Source organism: Podarcis erhardii (assembly GCF_964252035.2).
Source record: "Podarcis erhardii genome assembly, chromosome: 2".
Classification (NCBI taxonomy): Eukaryota; Metazoa; Chordata; class Lepidosauria; order Squamata; family Lacertidae; genus Podarcis; species Podarcis erhardii.
This window is the reverse complement of record NC_138498.1, coordinates 74,402,517-74,427,849: the sequence shown is the minus strand read 5'-3', so window position 1 is coordinate 74,427,849 and position 25,333 is coordinate 74,402,517. Positions and strand designations below refer to the sequence as shown.

The 25,333-nt window shown below is 45.6% G+C and overlaps 3 protein-coding genes across 5 annotated transcripts in view; 1 reads left to right on the top strand and 2 right to left on the bottom strand.

Annotated features, from left to right (window-relative positions):
* The window catches only part of DCAF1 (DDB1 and CUL4 associated factor 1), a 57,313-nt gene extending 48,401 nt beyond the window's left edge, over positions 1-8,912 (top strand). For 2 of the 3 annotated variants that reach the window (XM_081850460.1, XM_081850459.1), the window contains exon 24: positions 1,728-1,908. In XM_081850460.1, the coding sequence (XP_081706586.1) occupies positions 1,728-1,831 (104 nt within the window). In that variant the 3' untranslated portion in view covers positions 1,832-1,908. Of the gene's footprint in view, positions 1-1,727; positions 1,909-7,943 lie in introns of those variants that run through there. The other variant, XM_081850461.1, reaches the window with a different exon arrangement.
* A 2,311-nt stretch (positions 8,913-11,223) lies between these two features.
* Positions 11,224-15,586, bottom strand: RBM15B (RNA binding motif protein 15B). The gene has a single exon (XM_081849390.1). The coding sequence runs from the start codon at positions 15,513-15,515 to the stop codon at positions 12,732-12,734; it is 2,784 nt and encodes a 927-aa protein (XP_081705516.1). The 5' UTR covers positions 15,516-15,586; the 3' UTR covers positions 11,224-12,731.
* Positions 15,587-18,080: 2,494 nt separating this feature from the next.
* On the bottom strand, positions 18,081-25,226 carry MANF (mesencephalic astrocyte derived neurotrophic factor). Its single transcript, XM_081849400.1, has 4 exons — positions 25,069-25,226; positions 22,894-23,021; positions 19,815-19,956; positions 18,081-18,509 (listed from the first exon to the last, which is right to left on the bottom strand). The coding sequence occupies exons 1-4, from the start codon at positions 25,154-25,156 to the stop codon at positions 18,325-18,327; spliced, it is 543 nt and encodes a 180-aa protein (XP_081705526.1). The 5' UTR covers positions 25,157-25,226; the 3' UTR covers positions 18,081-18,324.
* Between the last annotated feature and the right edge of the window lie 107 nt (positions 25,227-25,333).

Below are 25,333 nucleotides of genomic sequence, written 5' to 3'. Positions count from 1 at the left end.
TAGCGTACATGTGCCTTAAACATTTTTACCTATGCTACTAAACTGGAACCAAGTCCAGGTTCCCAGGCACCTGCAAGTGGCTGTTTGAAGATGTGCGGTGTGGATGTGGCTCACACTTTACGTATTTGTTGGTGATCCTGCAGTAGCCAGGTTTGCCATGCAATTGTGAAGTTTCCCATTGCTTTCCTGAGAGTAGCAACTGTAAATTGTTGGTGAATGAGAATTGCTGAGATGCTCTAGCAATGGAGCTGTGGGAGAGCCTGGGGCATAGTTTTTCCAATAGTGTGTAGTTGTCAGTTAGTGGGACTTATTTCCATGTAAACATGCCACAGGCTCAAGCTGCAGTAATCCCCCAATCAATACTCCACGCAGCACGGCAGAAGCAAGTCAAATATAGCCAATGCTACCTTCCTTTAGCCTGCCTGTCACTGGCTTTGTAAAATTAAGCATGCAGCTACACAGAAGTTCCCAGAGGCTTGAAAGCAGCATGAGCCAGCAAGTTGTGTTGCTGCCTGACCATCCTGTGTTTGAAGTTGCTGCATCCGCCCCATACTGCCCCCCTTCTCTCCCCCCCCCCCATCTTTTTTGATCTCCTGTTTCAAATGATGTCTCCAGCCCAGCTGACCTACTGCAGCTCTTTCTCTCTAAAAACATGTTCTTGAAGATCAACAAGGGATGGGGATTGAGAGGTGCAAGGGATGGAGCTTGAAAGTTGAGGGAAATAGGGTTATTTGGAAAGTGTCAGGAGCAGGTGTGTGAGAAGACGGTATTGGATTGGATAGTTTGTGCTTGGAGAACAAACTTGGTTCCATCCGTATGAAATGGTGGCAAGAGGGATTAATCTTACAGGGGAGCCATGCTAATGACCTGAAAACAGCCCCCCCCCAAAGCCTCACAGATACTTGTGTCTGTCTGTTAAGGGGACAGATAACTGTTGCTCAGTGAAGTGGGTAGGCATTCAGTACATGCTCAGAGGTGGCTTATTTATTATTACATCTGTATTCTGGGATTTAATGCTGGTAAAGTGAGACAAAAATTAAGTACACGGCAGGCATGGGCATCTGAAGGGAGTTAAATGCCTTTTCATGTGTGTGCTGAAGACATGGGTGGTGGTGGAGTGGTGGACTTCTACATTGCAGGGATGGAGTGTTTCTGTTGCATAGAAAGAAGATGCAACAGTGCTTTAAAAAGAGGGTGGGAGGGGGAAAAGGAGGAAAGGGAAGAGATGGATAGACATAGACAGTGTGAGAAGGTGATCAGGCTTCCTGGAAGCTGTGTCACCTGCCCTGGAATCCTCTTTCTTGCCCTTTGATTGCATGTTTTTCATTGCAGGCAGCAGTTCCTCAGTTCTGAGGGAAATGCAGTCTGCTCATTCTCAGAGGCACTTTGTGTATTACGTCACAAGAAAGTTAATCATTTATGTTGGAGCAAAATTCTTAAATTTCACAACTGGTGTGCTTGTGTGTGTAATCTTGGAAATTTAAGGTAGTCTTGGTGGGGGCAAGCTATGGGTGGGGGGAGAGAGAGGCTTCCCTTCAGTGAAATCGCTGGAACCTTTGCTGTTAATTTCAACAGAGGCAGGACATCGGATGCCTGGAAGGTGACGTGTTTCTGGGAGTGTTTGAGAAGACAACCCTCTGTCCCAGTCTGGTCCCGTTTCCGTTCATCCTGAGCTAAAATGCTTTTGCTAGCAGACTCATGTGTGCTCTTCTCTTGTTTTGTTGTAGTGCCACCCTGCTTCTCTGCAATCAGGCACATGAACCTGGGGGCAAGCACCCTGTCAGGTCTCCAGCGATTTTCTTGTTTATTTGTCAGTCCTCTATGTTCTTAATGGTGGTAGGTATTTTGTTCATATCCCACCAGGACATGTTGCAGAGCTCTAATTAAAAGATGGCTTGTATCTAAAAAGATGCTGTGCAATTGTTGTACATTACTGGGGGAAATAAGCCCATTAGAGGGTTCTGGATTGCAGCTGAAAAAATAGCCTGTGCATTCCAGCAGAAGCTAGTGATGCCAGAAAGGGAGCATTACTGAAAGTATTTATTTTTTAATAATTTCATTGCATGGTTTCCCTGCCTCTTCTCACATCTTCCTTCCAAAGTCTCACAATATGCAAACACAAATAAACAGCTCCACCTTCCTGTTGTCTCTGTTCTCATGCAGAACATGCGGTTCTGTGGATCTGCTTGTTCCATATCACAGGTCCTCCCAGTGGCTTCTGTCTAGCATCTGTTGTGCAAAATAAGTATTTGGCTGACATTGCTCTTCTGGGGACTTTTTAGTGTGAAGCATCATGAAAAACATGGGAGGTGGTGGTGGAGGATGCACTTGCAAGAAGGGGTGGTGATGGTGGGGAAATGTGGCATTGGTGGGGCATTTTGGGAGGAGTGTGTGGAAGCAGAGGGCAAGCATTGATAGCATGCAGGAATAGATTGGCATATTTACACTTCAGGAGGATAAGTATGTATTCTGCGTAGTAAGCAGATGACACACGCTAGAATGCTCACTTCATGCAGATGCCACTTGGTTGCAGAACGTTTAAAGGAATTTAAGTGCTCCTATTCATCTATTATCACACTCAAATGAAGATGTATTCACAGGTCAGACATCATCTTTTTCCTTGGGATTGGTTTGCAGCCTGGTTGTCTTTTATGGGGGTGCACTAGCCAGCTAAACTGTTTGCTGTTTCTAGTCCTCATTTTGATGACTTTTATGCAGCATTAGCTGTGAGCTGGTTTTAAGTCCATTTCACACATGCCCTATCAATAACTGTTTATGTGTGGATTTGATTAGTTGGGTGGGATGGAAGAGAGGGAGAGAGTATGACAGAGAGAAAAATAACAATGCATTGCATTCATTATTCAGATGGAGGAAAATCCTGGATTCTAAAAGTTTGTGATTGGATCTTGAAAGTGCAGATCATGTAAGCTGCAAACACATTTACAGTGCAATCTTATCAATGTGTACTCAGGAAAAAAAATCTAGTTGAGTTTAGTGGGGCTTTCGTCTAGGTAAGAATGTAAAGGAGATTTAGACTCTGATTTAAAAATGATTACTTAAGAGCTATAACCGTTACATGGAAAAACTAGTAGAGAGAGGAAAAGGAGTCCAATAAACCCGCATGGGATGGAACTAGGGATTAATGGTCCACAAAGGAGTTAAATGCTCACATTCATAGAATCATAGAATCATAGAGTTGGAAGAGACCACAAGGGCCATCGAGTCCAACCCCCTGCCAAGCAGGAAACACCATCAGAGCACTCCTGACATATGGTTGTCAAGCCTCTGCTTAAAGACCTCCAAAGAAGGAGACTCCACCACACTCCTTGGCAGCAAATTCCACTGTCGAACAGCTCTTACTGTCAGGAAGTTCTACCTAATGTTTAGGTGGAATCTTCTTTCTTGTAGTTTGGAACCATTGCTCCGTGTCCGCTTCTCTGGAGCAGCAGAAAACAACCTTTCTCCCTCCTCTATGTGACATCCTTTTATATATTTGAACATGGCTGTCATATCACCCCTTAACCTCCTCTTCTCCAGGCTAAACATGCCCAGCTCCCTTAGCCGTTCCTCATAAGGCATCGTTTCCAGCCTTTGACCATTTTCGTTGCCCTCCTCTGGACACGTTCCAGTTTGTCAGTGTCCTTCTTGAACTGTGGTGCCCAGAACTGGACACAGTACTCCAGGTGAGGTCTGACCAGAGCAGAATACAGTGGCACTATTACTTCCCTTGATCTAGATGCTATACTCCTATTGATGCAGCCCAGAATTGCATTGCCTTTTTTAGCTGCCGCGTCACACTGTTGGCTCATGTCAAGTTTGTGGTCAACCAAGACTCCTAGATCCTTTTCACATGTACTGCTCTCAAGCCAGGTGTCACCCATCTTGTATTTGTGCCTCTCATTTTTTTTGCCCAAGTGCAATACTTTACATTTCTCCCTGTTAAAATTCATCTTGTTTGTTTTGGCCCAGTTCTCTAATCTGTCAAGGTTGTTTTGAAGTGTGATCCTGTCCTCTGGGGTGTTAGCCACCCCTCCCAGTTTGGTGTCATCTGCAAATTTGATCAGGATGCCCTTGAGTCCATCATCCAAGTCGTTGATAAAGATGTTGAATAAGACCGGGCCCAAGACAGAACCCTGTGGCACCCCACTCGTCACTCTTCTCCAGGATGAAGAGGAACCATTGATGAGCACCCTTTGGGTTCGGTCAGTCAGCCACTGAGTGGTAGCATAGTCAAGACCGCATTTTACCAGCTTCTTTACAAGAATATCATGGGGCACCTTGTCAAATGCCTTGCTGAAATCAAGGTAGACTACATCCACTGCGTTCCCTTCATCTACCAGGCTTGTAATTCTGCCAAAAAACGAGATCAGGTTAGTCTGACATGACTTATTTTTCAGAAATCCATGCTGACTATTGGTGATCACAGCATTCCTTTCTAGGTGCTCACAGACTGTTTGCTTAATGATCTGCTCCAGAATCTTCCCTGGTATTGATGTCAGACTGACTGGGCGGTAATTATTTGGGTCCTCTCTTTTCCCCTTTTTGAAAATAGGGACAACATTTGCCCTCCTCCAGTCTGCCGGGACTTCGCCTGTTCTCCAGGAATTCTCAAAGATGACTGCCAGTGGTTCTGAGATCACACCTGCCAGTTCTTTTAATACTCTTGGATGCAGTTCATCTGGCCCTGGAGACTTGAATACATCTAAACTAGCCAAGTATTCTTGTACTATCTCCTTAGTTATTCTGGGCTGTGTTTCCTCTGCTGAATCATTTGCTCCAAATTCTTCAGGTCGGGCATTGTTTTCTTTATCGGAGAAGACTGAGGCAAAGAAGGCATTGAGGAGTTCAGCCCTTTCTGTGTCCCCTGTTTGCATTTCACCATCTTCTCCTCTGAGGGACCCCACTGTTTCTTTGTTCTTCCTTTTGCTATGAACATACCCATAAAAGCCTTTTTTGTTGCTTTTAACCTCTCTAGCAAGCCTGAGTTCATTCTGTGCTTTAGCTTTTCTGACTTTGTATCTACACGTGCTGGCTATTTGTTTGAATTCCTCTTTGGTGGTTTCCCCCCTTTTCCATTTTTTGTACACATCCTTTTTTAATCTTAACTCAGTTAAAAGTTCTTTAGATAGCCACCCTGGCTTCTTTAGGCACCTTCCCTGTTTCCGTCTCATTGGTATTGCCTGAAGTTGTGCTTTTACTATCTCCCTCTTAACAAACTCCCAGCCATCATGAACTCCCTTTCCTTTTAGTATTACTGTCCATGGGATCTCACCCAGCACTTCCCTAAGTTTTATGAAGTCGGCTTTCTTAAAGTCAAGAAATTGAGTCCTAGTATGCTTGGCTGCTCCTTTCCGCTGTATAATAAACTTCAGAAGAGCATGATCACTCGCGCCTAATGATCCTTCCACTTCTACCCCACTAACCAGGTCATCAACATTGGTTAGGACCAGATCTAAAATGGCTGTTCCTCTTGTTGCTTCTCCCATTTTCTGGACAATGAAGTTGTCTGCAACGCCAGTGAGGAATCTGTTTGACCTTATGCTCTTGGCTGAGTTTGACATCCAACAAAGGAATAGAGATGAAAGCGAAGCTCAGGTGGACCCCCTCCACAGCCATTCCAACCATAACATTAAAACGAGGCTTTTCCTTTAAAAAAAAAAGCTGTGTAAATCTGGTGTGTGTGTTTGTGTGTTCCCATGTGTGCTTTATTGGTACCTCCTTCTCAGAGTTAGTGTCTTTCTATCTGCCTTGCAAAAACACTCTTCACCGACGCTCAAATCCCAGGGGCATCATCTCATGTAGACAATGGTGCACACTTCATTATTGTACCAGATTCCTGAACTGCTACTTTCAAATATACCTTTGCAGAGTTCCCTCTGAAGAGCACCGTCGGCCAATATCCACTCCACATACCCTGAAAAAGACCTGCCTGGCCTTTTTTCTGCTGGTATTCTGGCAGGAGGTGGTTTTTGTTGATTTCAAGAAAGTGTGTCCTTGAAAATCTCATCAAGGACTCAGTTAGGAAAACTAGGGGTTAGGAGTTGCTTGTGAATGTGCTTGCGTTTCTTCAGAGTTGTTTCAGTGGATCCTGCTGATGAAGACAACTCTTCCATATCCTAGACAGATTTTCTACAAAAGTTAGGGGAAAAGGCCACCCGAATGATCACTGAGTGTTTTCCCCCCTGTCCCTTGAGCTGTGGTGTGGTACCAATCAACTTACCAAGAAGCAAGTACTATTTTGGAGACAGTATTAACACAAATATTGCACATAATTCACGTCACCCAGTTGCCCTCTTGTAGACTTTACTGTATCCCAACAGCAGCTTCCCTTGTGGCTGGTTTACTTACTATATGCCGGGTGAGGAAAGTCGCTCAAGAAAAAAGGTACTCGCTTCTGTTTTGAGCTGGGCCACTTGTGCGGATTCTGCCCTCATTCTGTTTGTGCAAAAAAGGGGGTGCACAGGAGCAGGGTTGTACAAAACATAAAGCCCCCAAGCTCATTCATTCGTCTCCCTAGTTTGAAGCAAAATAAAAAAATTCCTTCCAGTAGCACCTTAAGAGACCAACTAAGTTGAGAGGGTGGGAAGGGGTATTACTCAGAAGGGTGGTGGGAATGGGTGATTGGCTGATAGGTGTGGTAAACCTGCTGACCCTCCCCACCCTCTCACTATATATAAGGGTCTGGTGGCTTCGGTTTCAGTGTATCTGAAGAGGTGTGCATGCACACGAAAGCTCATACCAATAACAAAATTAGTTGGTCTCTAAGGTGCTAGGGACGTGGGTGGCGCTGTGGGTTAAACCACAGAGCCTAGGACTTGTCAATCAGAAGGTCGGCGGTTTGAATCCCTGCGATGGGGTGAGCTCCCGTTGCTCTGTCCCAGCTCCTGCCAACCTAGCAGTTTGAAAGCATACCAGTGCAAGTAGATAAATAGGTACCGCTCCGGCGGGAAGGTAAACGGCATTTCCGTGTGCTGCTCTGGTTCGCCAGAAGCGGCTTAGTCATGCTGGCCACATGACCCGGAAGCTGTACGCCGGCTCCCTCGGCCTATAGAGCATGATGAGTGCCGCAACCCCAGAGTCAGCAACGACTGGACCTAATAGTCAGGGGTCCCTTTACCTTAACGACAGGTCCATAGACTCTGCATTTAAGGTATGCTCTAAAATTGAGAGGGGTGGGCCTTTTGGGTCAGCAATTGCTGTAGGGAACATGCAGTGTAAGGCAGGTGGAAGACATCCTTTACCTTTACCTTTACCTTTAAGGTGCTACTGGAAGGAATTTTTTTATTTTGTTTCGACTACGGCAGACCAACACGGCTACCTACCTGGAACTCTCCCTTGTTTGGAAAGTCTTTAAAACTTCCATTGTATTTAAAAACAGTCCAAAAAGTTTATTTTTAAGATATAATAGAAATAAGCAGTTACTTCAGCTGTGTTTGTGGATGTGAAGGACAGCTGATTGTAAGGTGGCAACTGCTTGTCTAAATTGACTCTCCTTGGTAGTCATTCTCCTCTGGTTGCGTCAGTCAGTTAAATCCTGTCCTTGCCTTTCTCCCTAAATAGTATACGCTTCAGCTTAGGAACAATATATTGCACCCATGCTGTGTCTCTGGAAACTCACCTTGTTTTAGTGCCCGTTGCATCTTTTACTCCCACTACAGAGGATTTTGGAGCTACATACTGATTCTCTAGAGTGTTTTCAGTAATTCCTGAAGGCATCTCACTCTGGTGGTAAGTATTCTCTTTATAATGAGGAGCTGTGCCTTGGCTTGTGGTGAAACAGTCCTGTTTTGCACATTGTTTATGATTTCTAGATAGCATACCACTCTAAAGGGTGCCTGTGCATGGTCTTTTGTATTTGACTTGGAACAAGTTACCCTGCTTTGGTGTCTTTTTGACATATCAGACTTTGCATTGCTCAAATAACCCATTTGTCCCCTTTCCAGCTGACAGCTCAGATAATTTGGATTTGGAAGATGACATAATCTTATCTCTGAATGAGTGAGGAGTGGCCACCCCACAGGATGTTGGCAGCAGGAAAGCTCCGTTCTCGGAAGCCAGGAGGCCAAATCCAGGAGGTGATACTGAGCAGCCGCTCATATCCTAATTCTTGGGAGACCCATCTAAAGAACTCTAGCCCTTCTGATCTTGCAGTGGACAGATGCAGGCTCCTGACACATCTGGAACCTTCCTATCAAGAGAGCCAGGGGCTTGACCTTTATTTTTCTCTGCCTTTTTATTTTTGGTTTTGAGGCTGAGACATGACTCTCCTCTCCACGGGGAGTTCCGAAGATATTTCACAATATATTTTCTTTGTATAAAGTTCTTTCCTAAAGAACAGAAATAGTTTTATATGAAACAAAAAAAGGATAAAAAACAAAACAGGCAGGTATTATAAAGAGGGTATGGATTTGTAATCTTCTAATGTTTAGTCACTATGACGAGTTTCTGGGGGATAAATAGGTTTAAAAAGGGCATTTTTACTGAAAAGCGTGGCAGGCAGGGTGGGATTGAATCATGGATTGTAAAAGCTGTAGGTGATTTTTATTTTGAACATAATTTTTTAATGGATGTGTTGCTACCTGCTGTGAAATGTTCGGGTTTTTGTTTTTTTGTCTGATGACTCCTGACAAAAGCCCTGCAAGTTCCTGCTATAGTAGCCATGGCAGAAGACTAGAGACCCCGTTCTGTCTTGCTCAGAATCTGTCATTGCTGGAGATGAAGGACTCTAGTTTACAAGCTCCTCGCCTCACCCCCTTCCTACATATTTTTGTGTTTGGAATTTTAAATTTTTATTTCCCCCCCCCTTTCCCTTTTGCCCTTGTGTGAAAACTACAAATCGAAGGCCTTTTTTTCTTTAATGTAAATTGTATTTATTAAAAAAATAAATAAAATCCAAGTCCTGTCTGTTTGTAGCTCTGAGCTGCTGTAGTATACATTCTTTGCCTTTGCTGGCTCCTCAATCTGCCTTCAGTGCTACTTTGCACCTGAATGCATGACCAAGGCAGGGTTATTCATGTAAGAAGTGTGACTTCGCGTGCATGAATGTATATGGACATTCAAGAGAGTGATGCTATCAGTACTATTCACACAAGATTTTTAAGAACAATGGTCCATACGTTTATCCCAGGAGGATCATGTTCAGTAAAATCATGTGAGAGGTATCCCACACAGTTCTTCTGGGTTCTGATTCCTATATTATCATGCAATGATGGATTGCATCCCTGGGAAGGGAAAGGGAATACCTATTTTCATATGAAGTTAAGTTGCTTGTCTCTCTAACTCAGGTGTGGGGAACCTTTGGGCATCCAGATGTTACTGAACTACAAATCCCAACAGTCCCAGCAAGCTTGGCCCAATGTGCAGGGGTGATGGGAGTTATATTTCAGCAGCAGCAGCTGCTGGAAGGCCAAAGGTTCCCCACACCCGGTTTAAACAAATAACTACAATACTAGTGGCAGATATATAGGCAACTTTATTTTGGTGAAGTGCACCTTTAAGCCCAGAGGTTGGATGCTACAAGGGAATTTAAAGGCCACTAATTGCTGGTATTGTCTGTCACGAACCTATTTGTAATGAGGAGCACTGCAGGATGCAAAGCATCTGCTGGACCGGCCTTGTGTTTGCTACTCACCCTCTCCCAGCAATTGGAGTAAAATAGTCACTGGGATGGTTGCATTTATTAGAAACCCCTGCGTGCAACCCAGTCATGAAAATGGATTTAACTACCTTCTATCCTTTCTTCCTGTGGCTCCACTCCATTTATAACTGAGCAGATTGACTTACTGCATTGCGGGCCTTAGAAATAAAATTTAGACCACATAGGTGGTGGTAAAGGATGAAGGTCATCAGTGCTTGATAAAGGCTTGATAAAACTGCAATGGAATCATACCCTCACCACTACACTCCTTTGGCTATGCTTGTGTTTCATGGGACTAGCGAGTCTGCATTTAGACTTCCATTTGCTTGTATCAGAACAATGGTCCCATCTTTTTCTGTTTCTTCCTACCACCTGGTTAAAATGTGTTTTTCATTTTTTTTAGGAGTTTAGAAACAAAAATATATTACAAAGATAACTTTTGCAAATAGCATTTGTGAAGTGAATATTCTTCAGAATCTAGAAAAAGTTGATGTTTTTGCGCATATATATATATATATATATATATATATATATATATATATATAATCTCCTTGATATTACTGTATCACACGTTGACTACTTTTCTGAAGAGATTTAGAAGCACACAAACAAAATCCATCTATTTAAATGTTTTGGAGCGGATATGGAGAACCTTTGGCCTTCCGAAAGTTGCTGAAGGATGACTGGCCGTTAGCCAGGCTGGCTGGGGCTGGTGAGTTGTGGTCCAGCAACATCTCGAGAGCCAGAGGTTCACCTACATCTATCTTAGAGCTGTTTAGAACTGTTTTCTGGACCCCTTGTGATTTTTAACCAATAGTAGACAAAAATTGCATACATAAATGGGACTTATCCTGCTCAATATACCCAGGTGTTTCCTTTTTACAGTAGAGTGGACAGGAGGCTACCATTGAACAACATTTACTAGCATCGTTTGCTGTGCAAGAGAGGGCTCTAATCATGTTAGTCACTTGGTTAGTGAGACTACTGGAAAATTGTATTTTAACAACTCACGATGTGGTTAAAAAGAATAAAGAACTAACACTAACAAATGAGATAGGGTGGGAGTTCATACAAGACCAACCTCTAAATCACAAGCTGGTATTTCTTGCAGGTAACCTTTCAGAGGCAAAATTTAAAAATTGTCTTCATTGACAATTTACCTCTCTTGGACACTTTAATACACATCCTAAAAAATGTTTTAAACACCACATGGCTGGCTTAGAAATAATTATTTGCTAATCATTAGTGTTGTCTCTGCTTCCATAATTTCACTGCACAAGAGAACTGGTAATAGTTGGAGGATAGAGAAGCAGAGAATGGCGAAGTCTCAGTATTTATGACCTTGGTCTGAACAGTGTTGCAACCACGGATGGGGCTGTGTAGGGTTATAGCAGTTAAGAGGATCAGCACCCCGTACACTTCATGTCAATCCAGAATGGGATACTACACTATATGGGATGCTACAATGTAACCTTGTCAAGCTTACTTGTCTTCAAACCTTTCTAGCATCTTCCCTATCCATTATTTCAAAACATTCCACATTCCTTGAAAAGCAAGCTCTCGGAAAGAGAATTATGCAAGCTAAGTGAGTGTGCATACATCTATTTATTAATTGCATATTTTAGACACAAGTGGGCATACCCTGGTGCAGAATGTGGCGCAAACTCTTACCGCAGCATACACACACGCCTCCTTAGACTATCTCTTACAGTTCATACTTTCTCCTTTTTACCCGAGGATCACTTCACATAAAGCAGCTTTCCTATGTACGTCCCCTGTGACAGCTCTGGCCTGCTGCATGTGTGTGGACACACTGCTAATTGCAATGATCTGCTCATGTGAGAAAGTGTTTGTGTATTTGCTACACATCACCAGGTATGTCAGGGCTGAGGAACTGGTGGCTCTCCAACGCCCATCAGCCCCAGCCACCACGGTCAGTGGTTAAGAATGAGGGGAGCTGCAGTTCAACAACATCTGGAGGGCCACAGGTTCTCCATCCCTGAGTGCCATTTTCTGTACCAAAATGGTTATGACCAAAAGAAATGCTATCTAGGGAGGTGGACCTCACAGAAGGAGGACCTCCTCATTCTCTGTGCTAATTAATACCAGAGCAATGCAAGAAGATGAGTGCTCAAATAATAGGCCGGACAGAATTTGCTCACCTTGTCCTAAAAAGCAGTGCATCAACCTGCCTAACCTACTGTATATAACAAGCAGAACTGTATATAACTGCAATATAGGACACACGCTATAAGCAGGCAACTTGGTCAAGTTTTTATCATTTATTTTTGCCACTGGAGCTGATGAACATAATCATTTAGATTTTGTTATCAGATCCTACTCAACCGCCTGGTTATTTGTCTTCCTGAGTAGCCAATAGTTAGTTCTGAACAGAAAATCTAAGAGTAGCTTTGAATCTACAATATAATCAATCCAACAGGAAACACAGTTAACAGAGGAGTTGGGGGGGTGCACCCATGGTGCAGCCTATGTTTTATTGCACCAAGAGTTGAGGACTGCTAAAACTTTTTAGCTTCACAGAGCTGTTCTTTGGCTACAATCATCTCAAAAGCTCTCATCCACCAAGAAAAGGTTGGTCCAATAATGGATACCATTACCTTTTCCACCTTTTAAAAAAAATTCTGGCATTAACTACCTAAACACAGAAGAAGCAAGCAGACTTCAACTATCAAAGAAATCAAAATAGCACAAAACTGGTATAATAGTGTTGAACAGCAGTAAAAGGAAGAACTGTCTGAAGTATGTTATTTGCTTTATCTATTGGAACCAGCCATTGGCAGACTACAGAAACCAGGACACTGCACCAAGTTAAAAATCCATCAGTGAACAAGGCTTTACTGACAACTTTCCATACATTTAAAAAATAAGAACACAGCAGACAGTGTCACATATTAAAACAAAATGGGATTAAAATGGTATTAAAATTAGAAACTAATTAAATTGTAGAATTTTTTGGAGGACTTTTGGAGCCTCGCTCAAAAAAATTGGCCTTAAAAGCAACCAGGCTGTGTGAGATACAAAGAAATATGGAATCAGCAAAGAGGGAGGAAAGAGAGGAGACAGAGAGTAAATACTAGGCAGTGTCTTTGACTATCACTATCACCATATGCTCTTCTTCTAACTTTCCCAATGTTCTTAGTGCGGACTGGAGGTACTGCTGAGAGAATTCACAAGGAGGGAAAGCATAAAGCATGCCTGTGCTGTCTTTACCCTTCGCCCCTCCCACAGGAAGGCTGATCACCCCAGCAGCCTGTTTTTGTTTCAAGTAAGAGACCAGATTCCTGAGAAGCCGTCTTTGCAAGCCAGGCTCTACCACAGGGACGGCCCCTTCAGTGCTTGCTCCTTGAGCAGTCTGGGTAGCCAGCAGCACAGCATAGCCATTAGGGCTTCCTTGCTTGATACGTCGAGTTACTTCATCCAGCTTGGGCTGGTCAAGCCGAAGTCTCTGGGCAATCTTGAGCTGCGTGAGCTTTCCACCAGACAAGTGGTCTTTCAGAAGCCCATTGATAACCCCCAAGTCGCCTTCAAGGATGTGCATAGATGTAGGGAAGCAGCTGTTTTTCAGGACAAGTAGCCCATTCCAGGCAAGCTGCAGCGTGTGGGCATAATCTGATAAGCTTTTTAATTTCTTTGTTTCAGATTTGGACTCTTCATGAGTCTTTGATTCAGCCTCAGCAGTTCGATGATTGCGTTCGCTGTCCCTTTTCTTAGGCTGAGGATCAGATGTTTCACGGTGAGGCTTCTCCTCTGATGCATGCCTGTTGTTCTGCAGGGAGTTATTCTGCTCTTTCTCCGTGGCAGACTCTGTGGTGTGGTTCTCCTTCCGAGCCCTCTCTGGACTGCGATCTAAAGCTGGCCCACCAGGTTTTGTCCTGCCTCTGTCCTCATAGGGCGAATGGGCAGTTCTCCCTCGGTCACTGGAAAGGCTACGGCGTTTACGCCTTTCCTCCCATGGTTTGAGCACGCTTCGGTCACTATCGCTGCCCCAACGTTCTCCACTTCGGCTGCGTGCCGACTGACTGTAGGTCTCCAAATTATTTCTGCGCTCTGCATTTTTGACAGGGCTGGTCCAATCAGCCTCTAAAAAGCCCCTTTCCCGGTCTGAGTAGAGGAGATGAGGAGGAGTCCTGTCTCTCACCCTTAAGTCTTGCTCTAGACTCCTGTGCCTGCTGTAGCCTTCAGGTAGCAATTCATAGGGTACAGGCAGTGGTGCAGGTTGATACTGCTGAGGGTAGCGTGCCTCCTCAGCTTTGGCAAAATCCACTCGAAGTCTCCTGTCTGGCCCACCCAAAGGGAAGCCCCTCATTTGTGCACAGGCAGCCTGGGCAGCGTCTAAACTTTCATATTGAATGTAGGCAAAACTGTCCCCTTTCACATAGTCAATAGTCCTAATGCTTCCAAAGCGATCAAATTCCCTAGCAAGGGCAGCTAGGGAAGTACTTGGACCAAGACCACCCACCCAAAGTCGGGTTGTGGGGTTGGCTTTCCCATAGCCAATTTTGATAGGGTTCCTGCCAACAACCCGGCCAGACATGGCAACCTTGGCTCGATGTGCCATGTCCAGGTTCTGGAACTTTAGAAAGGCATAGGCTCCACCTTGGCCCCTTGCAGGGCGCTTGATCACCACTTCCTCAATGATGCCGTATTTTTCAAAGGCACGCCTCAGTTCTACCTCAGAGACGCTGTGGTCCAGATTGCCAATAAAGAGATTACGAGTCGCTCTTTGATCATCCTCCGGCATAAGATCCTCTTCAGCCACTATGGGATAGCCATAGGGACGGCCGCGCTCGTCGTACAGTCCATAGTAATCCAGCACTCTCTCCCGCTCCCGAGAGAGACCCAAGGCAACAGCTTCCAAGGCAAAGGCTGCAGCGGCAGCATGTCGTGGTCTGGGCTCTCTCAGCAAAGGGGTGGCAACAGGAGAAAGAGATCTCTGTTTATAAGGATAGACACCGTGGATTGGGGGCAGGAAAGCCATGGGTTCAGGGGACGGGGTAGGTGGGGGCGTGCGGCTTCGTCTGCCCCCTCGCAGGTACACAGGCTCCACCTTGAGGGGGCGATCGTAGAGGAGAAGCTGCCGGGCTCTGGCATGCCTTCGAGCATCTCGGGCGTCCGCCGGGTGCCTGAAGTTGACATAGGCAACGCGGCCGAGCTCGGGGGTATGGGAGAGCTTGACGCTAATGTCACTGGCGCCGCCGCTAGCGAACCTCTGGAACTGGCGGAACAGACCGTCCTCCAGAAGCTGGTCCGGGAGGGCCGGGCCCAGGCCGCTCACCAGCAGGGTCTTGTACTCGCTGGAGCCGGGGGGATCCCCGGCCAGCCCCACCCCGGCCGTCAGTCCCAGCCCCGGCGCCAAAAGCAGCGACGGCGCGGCCACCGCCGAAGGCCCGCCCAGCAGCAAAGATGGGGCGACCACGGCGGCCAGAGGCACTTTGGCCTTGGCGGCCCCCAGCGCCCGCGAAGACGACGACGAGGACGACGAGGAGGACGGGGGCGGCGGCGCCGCGGCGGAGGCGGCTTGGCTGCTGCTGCTGCTGCTGCTCCTGGCGCTGGACGAGGCGGCGCCGCGGTGGTTGGAGTCGCCGCCGCCTCCGGGCCGCTCTTCCCCGCGGTGGCTGCGCGAGCTGGAGCCTCCCGCCGCCGACTTGTCCCGGCCGCTGCGCGACGAGGCGGAGGCGGAGGCGGACGACGACGACGAGGAGGCGCCCGAGCTCCGGTGCGGGCCCCGCCGGCTGCTGCTCCCGCCGCTGGCGCCGCTGCTCTCGCGCTCCCGCTCGCGGGGCCTCTTGGCCGAGGAGGCGCCCCGCGTCCCCCCGGACCCCGCCGGGCTGGAATCCCGCTCGCTCGCCCGCTTCATGGCTCCGGGGCCCGCGATTCAGGAGGCGCCTCTGGCGGCAGCTGCCATCTTGGACAAAAGGGAACGAGCGAAGGCGGCTCTGCCCAGTTGCCGCGCCGTGCGCGCCGACGACGTCATCAGCCCGCGACCCCGCCCCGAGCCTGCCGAGCGACGGGCCGCGTCCGTAATGGCTACGGCTGGACGCCGCGGCCGCCGCCCCAAAGCCCCTCCTGCTCGCGCCCGCCCGGCGGCCGGCAGAGGACGGGGAGGCGAGGAGCAAAGCCCCTCCGTGTTCGCGGCCGGGCGCTGCCGCCTTCCCGCCTCCACGGGACTTGCCTACCGCTCAGTCGGAGGGAGGAGTAGAAAGTGCATAGCAAGTGAGAGCAGGAAGGCCAGCGCTTTCCCCCTTCCTCTGCTCCTCTCCCTTTTCTGCAAGTAGAAATAAAGCGGATGCCACTTTCCCTCTCTGGGCCAAAGCGCGCCGCCTCCGACGAGCCGCTGTTAGGCGGAGGAAGGGAGCAACCGGCGATCGCGCACACGTGCAAAACTATTGGTCTCTGAGCATTGAAGGGCAAACACGCATTTACAAATAGCACTTGCATTACATGCCGTTAAAATAAAATGTGCTGCAAATAAAATAAAAGAAGCTGCAAAAACAAGGAAACTTTTATATTGCTGCAACGGTAGTTAATATCCATGCTCCGTATGCAGAAAGTAGAAAAGATGCTGACTGTTTTGCCTACAACTGCACAGGATAAAGCTTGTTACCTAAAGGAGCCACGGTGTCTTTTTCATCTATTCAGACATAGTGTTAGAAACTGAGAAAAGAGAACCAGAAGCTAAATGGCACCTTAAATCTAAGTTATGGGTGCAACAATGAAATGTCTAGGCACACTTTTTAAATAACAAGAATCCAAAGCTGAAAATAAATGAACTGCAGCTAAAATACTATGTTCATTTTTCACATGGTCTAGTCCTTCCCCTGCCCACCCCCCTAATATTCTTTAAAGGGTTTCTTCTCCAGTCTTCAGAGAGTAGCTGGAAGTGGGGAGGCAGAAAAAGGTCCTCCTTTCCTTCCACTCTGCAGTTCTAATCTGAAATCTTAGGCACAGTACTGCACCCAGAGCTCAGAAACTGTTCACACTAATGAAATTCATTGTCACAAAATGCACCTAGAACAATGGGAGTTTCAAACACTGGATATAGCCAAGGATAAGCTTCAAAAAGTCAAAATCCTTACATTTTGTATTACCTTGATTAAAAATATATACTAAAATACTGCAGGCCCATTCAGAACCATGCTGTCCAGTTATTTTGTCCTAGCAGAGACCAGACATGTAGCACATAAAACAGTAAATGTGCATGAGATTGTGCTGTAACAGAAGTTTAAATATACGCTGTACTTTTCAAAAACAGTCTTTTCTGCGGAGTGGTGAAGGTTATGCAGGTGGGTAATCTGTCAACAGTAACTGCCCTAAAGTTCATGTTGTTTAAAACACGTAATTTTTCTCAAGAGCAATATATTTTTCTCTATGATGCTGTTTTTAGTCAACGTTTGGTGAGAATTGAGATTTTGGTACCAGCCACCCGTATATGAAGGGTTTAGCTCACAGCTGCATTTTGTGTGGGTGGTCATTTAAAGGTGTCTCCATAAATGACCTGGTACAACACACTCTTTTATTACATTAGTATATATTAACTGCTTCTTTTACTTATGAACTGAAGTTGCCAAAAAGCTTTCCAAGAGCATGAGAGAACCTGAAATCAACCCCTACCCATTTTTTTATTATTACTATTTCATGGATATACAGAAGCTACGTATTCCAGATTCACCTGCTTTACATAGATGTAGCTGGTCAGGATTGTATTCCGTACTGTATTGACAACTGTAAATACAGAATCAGAATACAAGGAAGTTATCTTGCATAGATGGTGCCAGTTTACCTCAGAGCTGTAGAAAAACAGCACTCAGGTTGATTGTACAGCTGTACAGGATCAGGGGCTTAAATTTCTGAAAGCAAAGTACTGTTTTTTTAACAACTTCAGGTAGCACCAACTGGCTCTCAAATACTTTTTAGACTATGCAATAATCCAAAGACCAAATATAGCACACGTGTTCACCTGGATGTGAAGTAGCAAAATGCAGAGATTTTACAAGGCATTAGTCAGAAGAGCAGGTATCTCAGAAGCCATGCTAGCCCATAGATAAGCATTTTATCAAAACATGGCCATTATTAGGGCTCACCCATTCTCACTCATCTCATTCCTAAAAGCATCGGTCCAAGAAGTTTTCTGCTTGTCCTGTGCTTAGAAAGCACAGGTCCAAGCAATTACTTGTTTTCCCCACAGCTTTCACTGGAAAAACCTGCTGAATCAGAACAAATGCAATCTGTGGAAAACCTGATTGCAGTTTGTTCCGATTCATTGGTAAAAAGCAGGTTTCCCCAGGGGAAAGCGGCAGAGCAAATGGAAGTGTAGATGAGTCCTAAATCTCAAAGCACCAAGTACGAAGTAAGGATCTGTGTTGGCATCAGCCAGACTTGCATAAAACTCATACAAATCCTATTAATGCAACTGACAAGACTTGCTTTATTAACTTTTATTTCAAAAATCCCATACATACGTCGATGTCTTAAACATAAACTGGAGACAAAAGAAATAAAAACTTGAGACACGACGAGGCAGTTGAACCAGCATTGCAAGAACCGCTTCACTTTGACACTTGAAACCCAGTTAAATAAGTTACAAAAACAGCTTTCCAGAAAAGAAAAAAGAAAGATTAACATAGTTTGTGTTTGATTTGCTAATGATCTAGAGGCCACTATGGTGGTCAGAGGTCTGTCCGTGAACTGGCTGCTTTTGGTGCATACTGAGGCATCAGTTCATTGATTTTCCGAATGTAATCTGACTTTTCTGCACAGCCTTTGCATGTTTCACCCCAGTCATCTAGAATCTTCTTCAGTTCTTTGACTCTCAGTTTCTTCAGGTCCACAGTGCTCAAGTCAATCTGTTTATCTGATAAAGAGAAGGGCATATTACTGTATGAAGCATTGTTAGTCCACAAGTTTAACTGACCACAATTCAGAAATTTCAGGAGGACTTGTTCCCAGTTCAAGTATCATAGGAATGCAGCCTTAGAACAAAACATGGCTATCACATAGCTGAAATAGTACAAGTCATAGCACCTCCTAGAGACTACTTTCATTAAGAGCACAAGTTTTCACAGATAATATCTATACTTGGGGAAGATAAGACACTGGAATGTATAGTAGGAGTCGAGAACAGAATGCAGTTAACAGGCTGTACCCTGAGCACTATTGCAGATGAACTCAGTGATGGGAGCTGGAATATAAGAGGTCAAGCAATCATGGAGGTATTTTGCATTGAAGTTGTTCCTGGAGGCAAGGGAAGTGGCCTAGTGGCCCTTGGCTCAGTGGCTGATGTCAGAAGCAAGAGTGTGCTGCCCTGCATCTCTGACATCCCTAGGCAACAAGCGAACAGCCCCAACTGGACACAACGGCCACGTGCAGATTATCTTTCAAATATGTACTCCAATTCCCTGGTTTGTGACAAAGCATACTTTGCCTGGTTGGAATATATTAGCAACTGTGGCTTGCTAAAATGAAAGTGTTGGTGGGAGCTGACAGATAATTTGTCCGTTATATGCAACGTAGCTCAACCTTTTGTCTGAAATCTGATCAGTCCATTGTCACAGTTCAGCATCCTCACCATGAAACTACCGTCTATGAAAAACCCAATAGCTAGATAAATGAGATGATGATCCTCTATAGCAAGGAGAAAATCTGTGGCCTTCTAGATGTTGTTGGACTCTTATCAGTTCAAATATGGCCAATGGTCAGGAATGACAGAAGTTGTTGTCCAACATTTGGAGGGCCACAGATCCTCCATTCCAGCTCTACGACCTCATATTCTCCTCAGCAATATTCATAACCAGCCCATAGTTCACAGCTATATTTGTATTGTATTTTCCTAGGAACCATGTTGGGTCTTCACTGTTTCAATGCAGTTCTCTGGTACTGAATTCATTCTATTACCATTTTCCTTATCTTTGTATGATTGGGGGCAGGGGGAATGGTGAAAAAGTTTTATCTAACTGATATGCGTAAGATCTTGTCTTTTACTTGGAAGTATGTTGCACTTTTTCCAATGGGGCATACTGCCAGGCTAACTCAAGATGACAGCACAAGTCATTTCCTCTCTATCACAACACAGCCAGTAACTTTAGGACTCTTGCTCTCTCTACATAAGGAAGATATCAAGGACCAAAGTAAAGATCACTGGTAATCTGCTTATACTCACCATATTTCAGGTCACAGATCTGACTATCTTTCTTCTTCAGTTTCTCACAAACCTTGTCAACAGGGATGTGATTACTCAGGGGTTTTGACACCTCATTAGTTATTTTAGTGGCTGCATCACTGGTTGCTCCAATGTAATAGCACTAGAAGGGAATGAATAGAAAATGAGAGGTCAGGCAATGATTTAAAGATAATTTCTTCTTGGTTGAACCTTTTCAGAAGAATTTGTCTCACACAGGAAAGTGCTGGCTGGTAGCTTAATTAGGAACTTTTAGTGCTCCAAGGAGTTGCTGCTCTTTTTTTACAGGAAATATGCAAGATCAATCACACCATTCAGAGCCTTTCTACCACCTAGATCTGGAATGGGAACATGTGGTCCTACAAATGTTGCTGGACTACAACTTCCATCATTTGTGACCAATCACCATAGTGGTTGGTGCCAATGGGAGTTGTAGTCCAACAACATCTGGAGGTCCACAGGCTCCCCAATATTGACTTGGAGAGATTTAACTTTGTCTTAGAGGCGGCATGTGGATCAACATGACTTATTTGATTATGGGTCACCTGACTTTTCCAGACTATTTTTTAATCTAAAAAGGATATATTTGTGAGAGCAGGCATCATAGACACAACTAGGTCTCCTGCCCTTACAATTCACACAAGAAGTTTATTTGGCCTCAGAACCCCAAGAGAAACACAGAACCATTCTAACCCAGCCCATCTCTGCTTCTGCCATCCCACTTCATTATCTGCCACTTTAGAATCACTGAGCATGGGACTAACCAAGCCCTTTTAACTATTTCCCCCTACATTTGCAAGTGAACTTTACAGGTTCCAATCACCCAACATGATAACAATGCTGCATGATTCGCAGGTGGATGGTCCTGCCCACCTATAAAAATTGGCCCATGGGGCTGGAGGAGATAAAGATCTGGCCCACCAGGGCCAAATGCTTCCCCACCCCTGCTCTATGGGGAGGGTGATCATCTGCTCTGTACGCAGATGATCTGTTTCAATCTTTGGTGTCTCCAGGTAGGGCTGGAAATGCTCCTCGTGTGAAACCCTGAACTGCCACTACCAGTCAATGTAGACTTGGGAGTGGAGATGCCTAGTGGCTGGGTCCCTTCCTCTCCAAAGGTCAACTTGGACAGCTGGGCCACCCACCTGATGCCAGCAAAGGGGTTTGCCAAATCCCTTTTATGGCTGTCAGCACCAACTGGTTATTAGTACCAAGAGCTCCTTTTTGAAGGAGACTGCATTAGGGAATTCCTGTTGGGAACTTCCTAGTGCAGCCAATCCCCCATGACAGTGGTCAACAAGGATCAATCAGGTGTACTTTAACCTTCCAAATGTTCCTTTGCAGCTACTATCTTTACATGCCCCACAGATGACACATATGATATCATATGTGAGGCAAGTGGCCATGGTTTTTGGGGGGAGAACCTCAGGGGCCAAATTAGGGCCCCTGCTAGGCCTAATTAGGCTCACAGGGTAGACATTCCCTACTGCTGCTGTAAACAATACTGAGCTAGATAGATCAATCATTTGACTTGGTATAAGGCAGCTTCCTATATTCTTCCTCCCCTCATTGCAGGTTGGTAGTAACTGGACAAAGAGCACATCTTGCTGTACCACAACCACATTTATCTGTCTGGGGAGATAAATGGGGAGGACGTACCTCACACTGTCTTGAGTTGTAGCTAGTCCCAAGCATTGGTTATAACAAAGACATCAAGCAGACATATTACACTCCATGGCTTGAGACTACTCTCCGTTAATTGCACAGTCCTGCCTTTGCCTCGTGTGTATACTCGTTTCCAGTGCAACCCACTTTCTACTTTGTTGTGGGTTGATTTAATGAGCTACTGACTCACCATAAAAGTTATGTTCAAAGTGGACCTAATGGAAATCAGTTAGGTCCTGACTTGGCATTTGAAATGAGCAAAGAATGTATGAATCTAGTGAAGGGGCCGGATTCAAACTAACCAGTCCTGCTTCTGGAAACCCACACAGACTTTTGCTAGTGCAATATGTCTTCCCCAGCCTTTCCTTCCAATTGGCTGTGTGTGTGTATCAGAAGAATCCCCAGAACAACACATTGGGGTCCAATGGAGGAAGAGGGGAGATTGTGCCATCAGGCAAGCAGAAGTGCTTACGCTAATAAAGTGCCCACCTTGGTCTGGATATTGGCATACACACCAAGGTTGATGTTTAAAATTAAAATTGACAAGACAAAAGAGCTGTTGGTTAAATAAAAATGTTTTCAGAGACTAGGCATAGAATGTATTTTCCCCAGGGCTATCAGCTCTTGGAAAAACCAGGTCCATGTTTGGAAGGCCTCTTGGAAAGAGCATTGCTCTCAGATGCCCACGTGGTGACTACTGTTAGAGAAGGACTTCTGCACAGGCTTGTGTGGCAGCTGCACTCTTTAAAACAAAACAAAAAACAGGTCTACGTCTTGTTACATATGCCCCACTTACATCTAAGTTGGATGACTGCAACACACTTTTCTAAATTTATTAAATAAGAATTTCTTATAACACTCTCAGTGGTACTTGCTTGAGCGCAATACTTTGTCAGCGCAATACAGGTGTCTTATAAGAAGCTGTGCATTTAGTATTGAGGGCCCAACTCTATGGAACAACCTCCTGGCTGAGATCAGATAGGCCTCTTCCCCACTAAACCTTCAGTGCTTAGTGAAGCCCTTTTTATTTCAGCCAGCACATTAAGCAAGTTTTTAATGCCTAATTTGAACTGATTGTATCTCTTCTGTATCATTATTGTAGGCCGCTTAGAAACTACTGTGTGAACCCATTTATAAATTGTTGGAAATAGATACAAACAGACAGGTGCATTCACTATTTCCTCTTTGTCTTAAGTTATGTTTTTTATTCCAATTACGACCAGAACTTGACCAGCTCCAATGGACATTCCCTCCTTCAACTGTCACCTGGCATTTTAAAAAAACAACTAAGCCTGTGCAGAGGGACTCTCGTTTTAATTAGCTGCACAAACTGCCTTTTCAGGTGAATAATGAGGTAAAAATGTTTTAAATACATAACCCAGTTACAAATACTTACCAGACGGTTCTCTTTGCCTTTTGCTTCTTTACAGGATTTTAAAAGTTCTTTTTCAATACTGTTTGGTGTGAACTCAACATTCTTCTCCTTTAGGCTCTGGTAGAATCTTCCCAAGAATGAAACACACACTGTAAAGTGAAGGAGATATAATGCTGAAATGAACTTCTTCCCCGAAATTCTCCTCTCTTCTTTTTAGCTTACACAAAATGAATGAAGCATGGCAGATCGAAAGCCAACACAGTAGTGTAGAAGATGAACTACTGGGCATATTTATGACAGCAGACTATCTTGTGAAGGGGCATGTTTCATACAACGTTCTTAGCCACAACAGGGGCGGCTACCCTATTTCACATTAATCTTTGGGCAGTGTTGGATGTGGCCACAGTTTTGCACACAACCTGTCTCCCCAGTTGATTCATGAAGACCAGCTGAGGGGGGGGGGGAGTGTCATCACTTCTCTGGTTATCAAATATTTAATCCAATGACTGGGGTAGGAGCAATTTGCATTCTCAGTGGGATGCTAGATCTAGCCACCCCAATGTGATACCTTTTTTTGCTGCCACTGCCAAAATTAATGGAGAATTTGGGGTGGGGGTGGGGAGGTGGACGGTATCAGGCACCTGCACTGGGGCATCACCTCTGCCTTATAAGATGTTTTTGCCTTGGCTGAGCCATATTCTCTTTAAGATCAAAAGACTGTAAGCTGAGATGTGCTTGGTTTCTGAAATGCAGAAATTATAGGGAAAATAATACAACCCAAAATGGTTGTGTGTTATCAACCATGAATTAGCAGCACTCTGCACATTATTAAAAACACTATTATTCCTTGTGTTCCGAGGACGAAACTTTGTATTGAAAACTGGTTCGTTCCAGAAACAAACTTTGGCTTCAGTCAAGTCATGAAACAAATCTACATTAATAAAAGCATCTCCTCAAGCTGCTGCTCATTCAGTTAAGGGTTGAACAATTAGAAATCCTGGAACAGAGTCTTCTGCATTAGTGTGTAACCAGGAACATAAGTACCGTAGAGGAGACCTTCAACCTGTGGGTGTAACCATTTACTAAGTCATACAAGGGAGGACCCATACATGCCATTACAATTATAGAAACTATATCACACTGTAGATATAATTCACAGCATATATCCTACTTAGTATCAATCTGAAGGTCACGATTACAGAAAGGAATGAGGTAAGAGATTGTTTAGACAACTTATAACCCACATCTTAGGACTTCTGGGCAGGTCACAATAAAGCATAGCCTGTTTAAAACACATATTCAAAGGGGGGAAAGGGAACACATTAATATCAAACATAAAAAGCACAAATGCCCCAGAGTCTGAGAAGGCAGTCTGATTTCCACCTAGTGCCTGCGTGCCAGTAGTCTGTGGGAGCAAAGGAATTTCAGAAGGAAAGACATTCCTGAGCTAGGGTGCCACAGCAGAAAAGGCCCCCACCCACACACTAGTGTCAAGTGTACGGTTCCCAGCAGCAGGAAGTTGAGGGGGGCTTCCCTGGAAGCTCCCAACCCAGGGGCAGGAGCATACAGCCCAAAACCTGGAACAATCCTTTTAACCTTCCTTCGCTAGCAGCAACAACAACGGATCAACCCCACTTCTTCCTTATGGAAGCAGGACCCTGACAACTACCATGAGCCCCCACTGCAGTAATGGTGACCTCAAAGCTACACCCAGACATGTGGGTCTATCCCTACTCCTTATATAAGCAGCTTCTGGGGAAACCCCTTTGACAGCTGCATCTTCTCAATGGTTTTCACAGAGACAGAGCAGGCAGGACACTTGAACCCCCTCTCCTCTTCTTCTCCAAAGCTCCCGCAGCCACTCGCGCTGATCATAGCCTTCTTGGTTCAAACCGACTCGCTGGCTGGCAGCTACAAGGGCATCTCCCTCCCCATGGCAGCCTTGCGATGTGGGGGTCCAGCGTCCATCCCATTGAGAGGAAAGCGGCACCGGGCCGGGGAAAGAAGCGTGGAAGCAGCGGCTGAAGCAAGACTCGCCTCCGGTTTCCAAGCCAAGGGGAGGCCGTGTTCGTGAAGGGGAGGCGCCGTTGCCACCTGGCCACCCCAGCAGCGCGCTCCCTCCCTCCCTCCGCGAAGCCCCAGGGGCCCCTTCCGCCCTCCGCTGCCCAGACCATCCGCGCGGGGACGGCGACTCACCTTCGCAGTCTCCCTCCCGCAGAGCGTGGCTCTCCCCAGGGAGCAGGATCAAGGCCAGCGCCGCCCAGAGCCCGTTGGCTGCCCGCATCCTCCCTCTCACCGCCCGCCTCGGCCGCTCGCTCGGCTCGTACTGGGAAAAAGCCCCTCCACAGCCGGCACCTTGACGACACGCTCGCCGCCCACCCGAAACCCGATTGGCTGCCCTGCCCCTCTTCCTGCTACGTACGAGGCTGCCATTGGAGCACTCCGTTGCAAGTCTCCACGC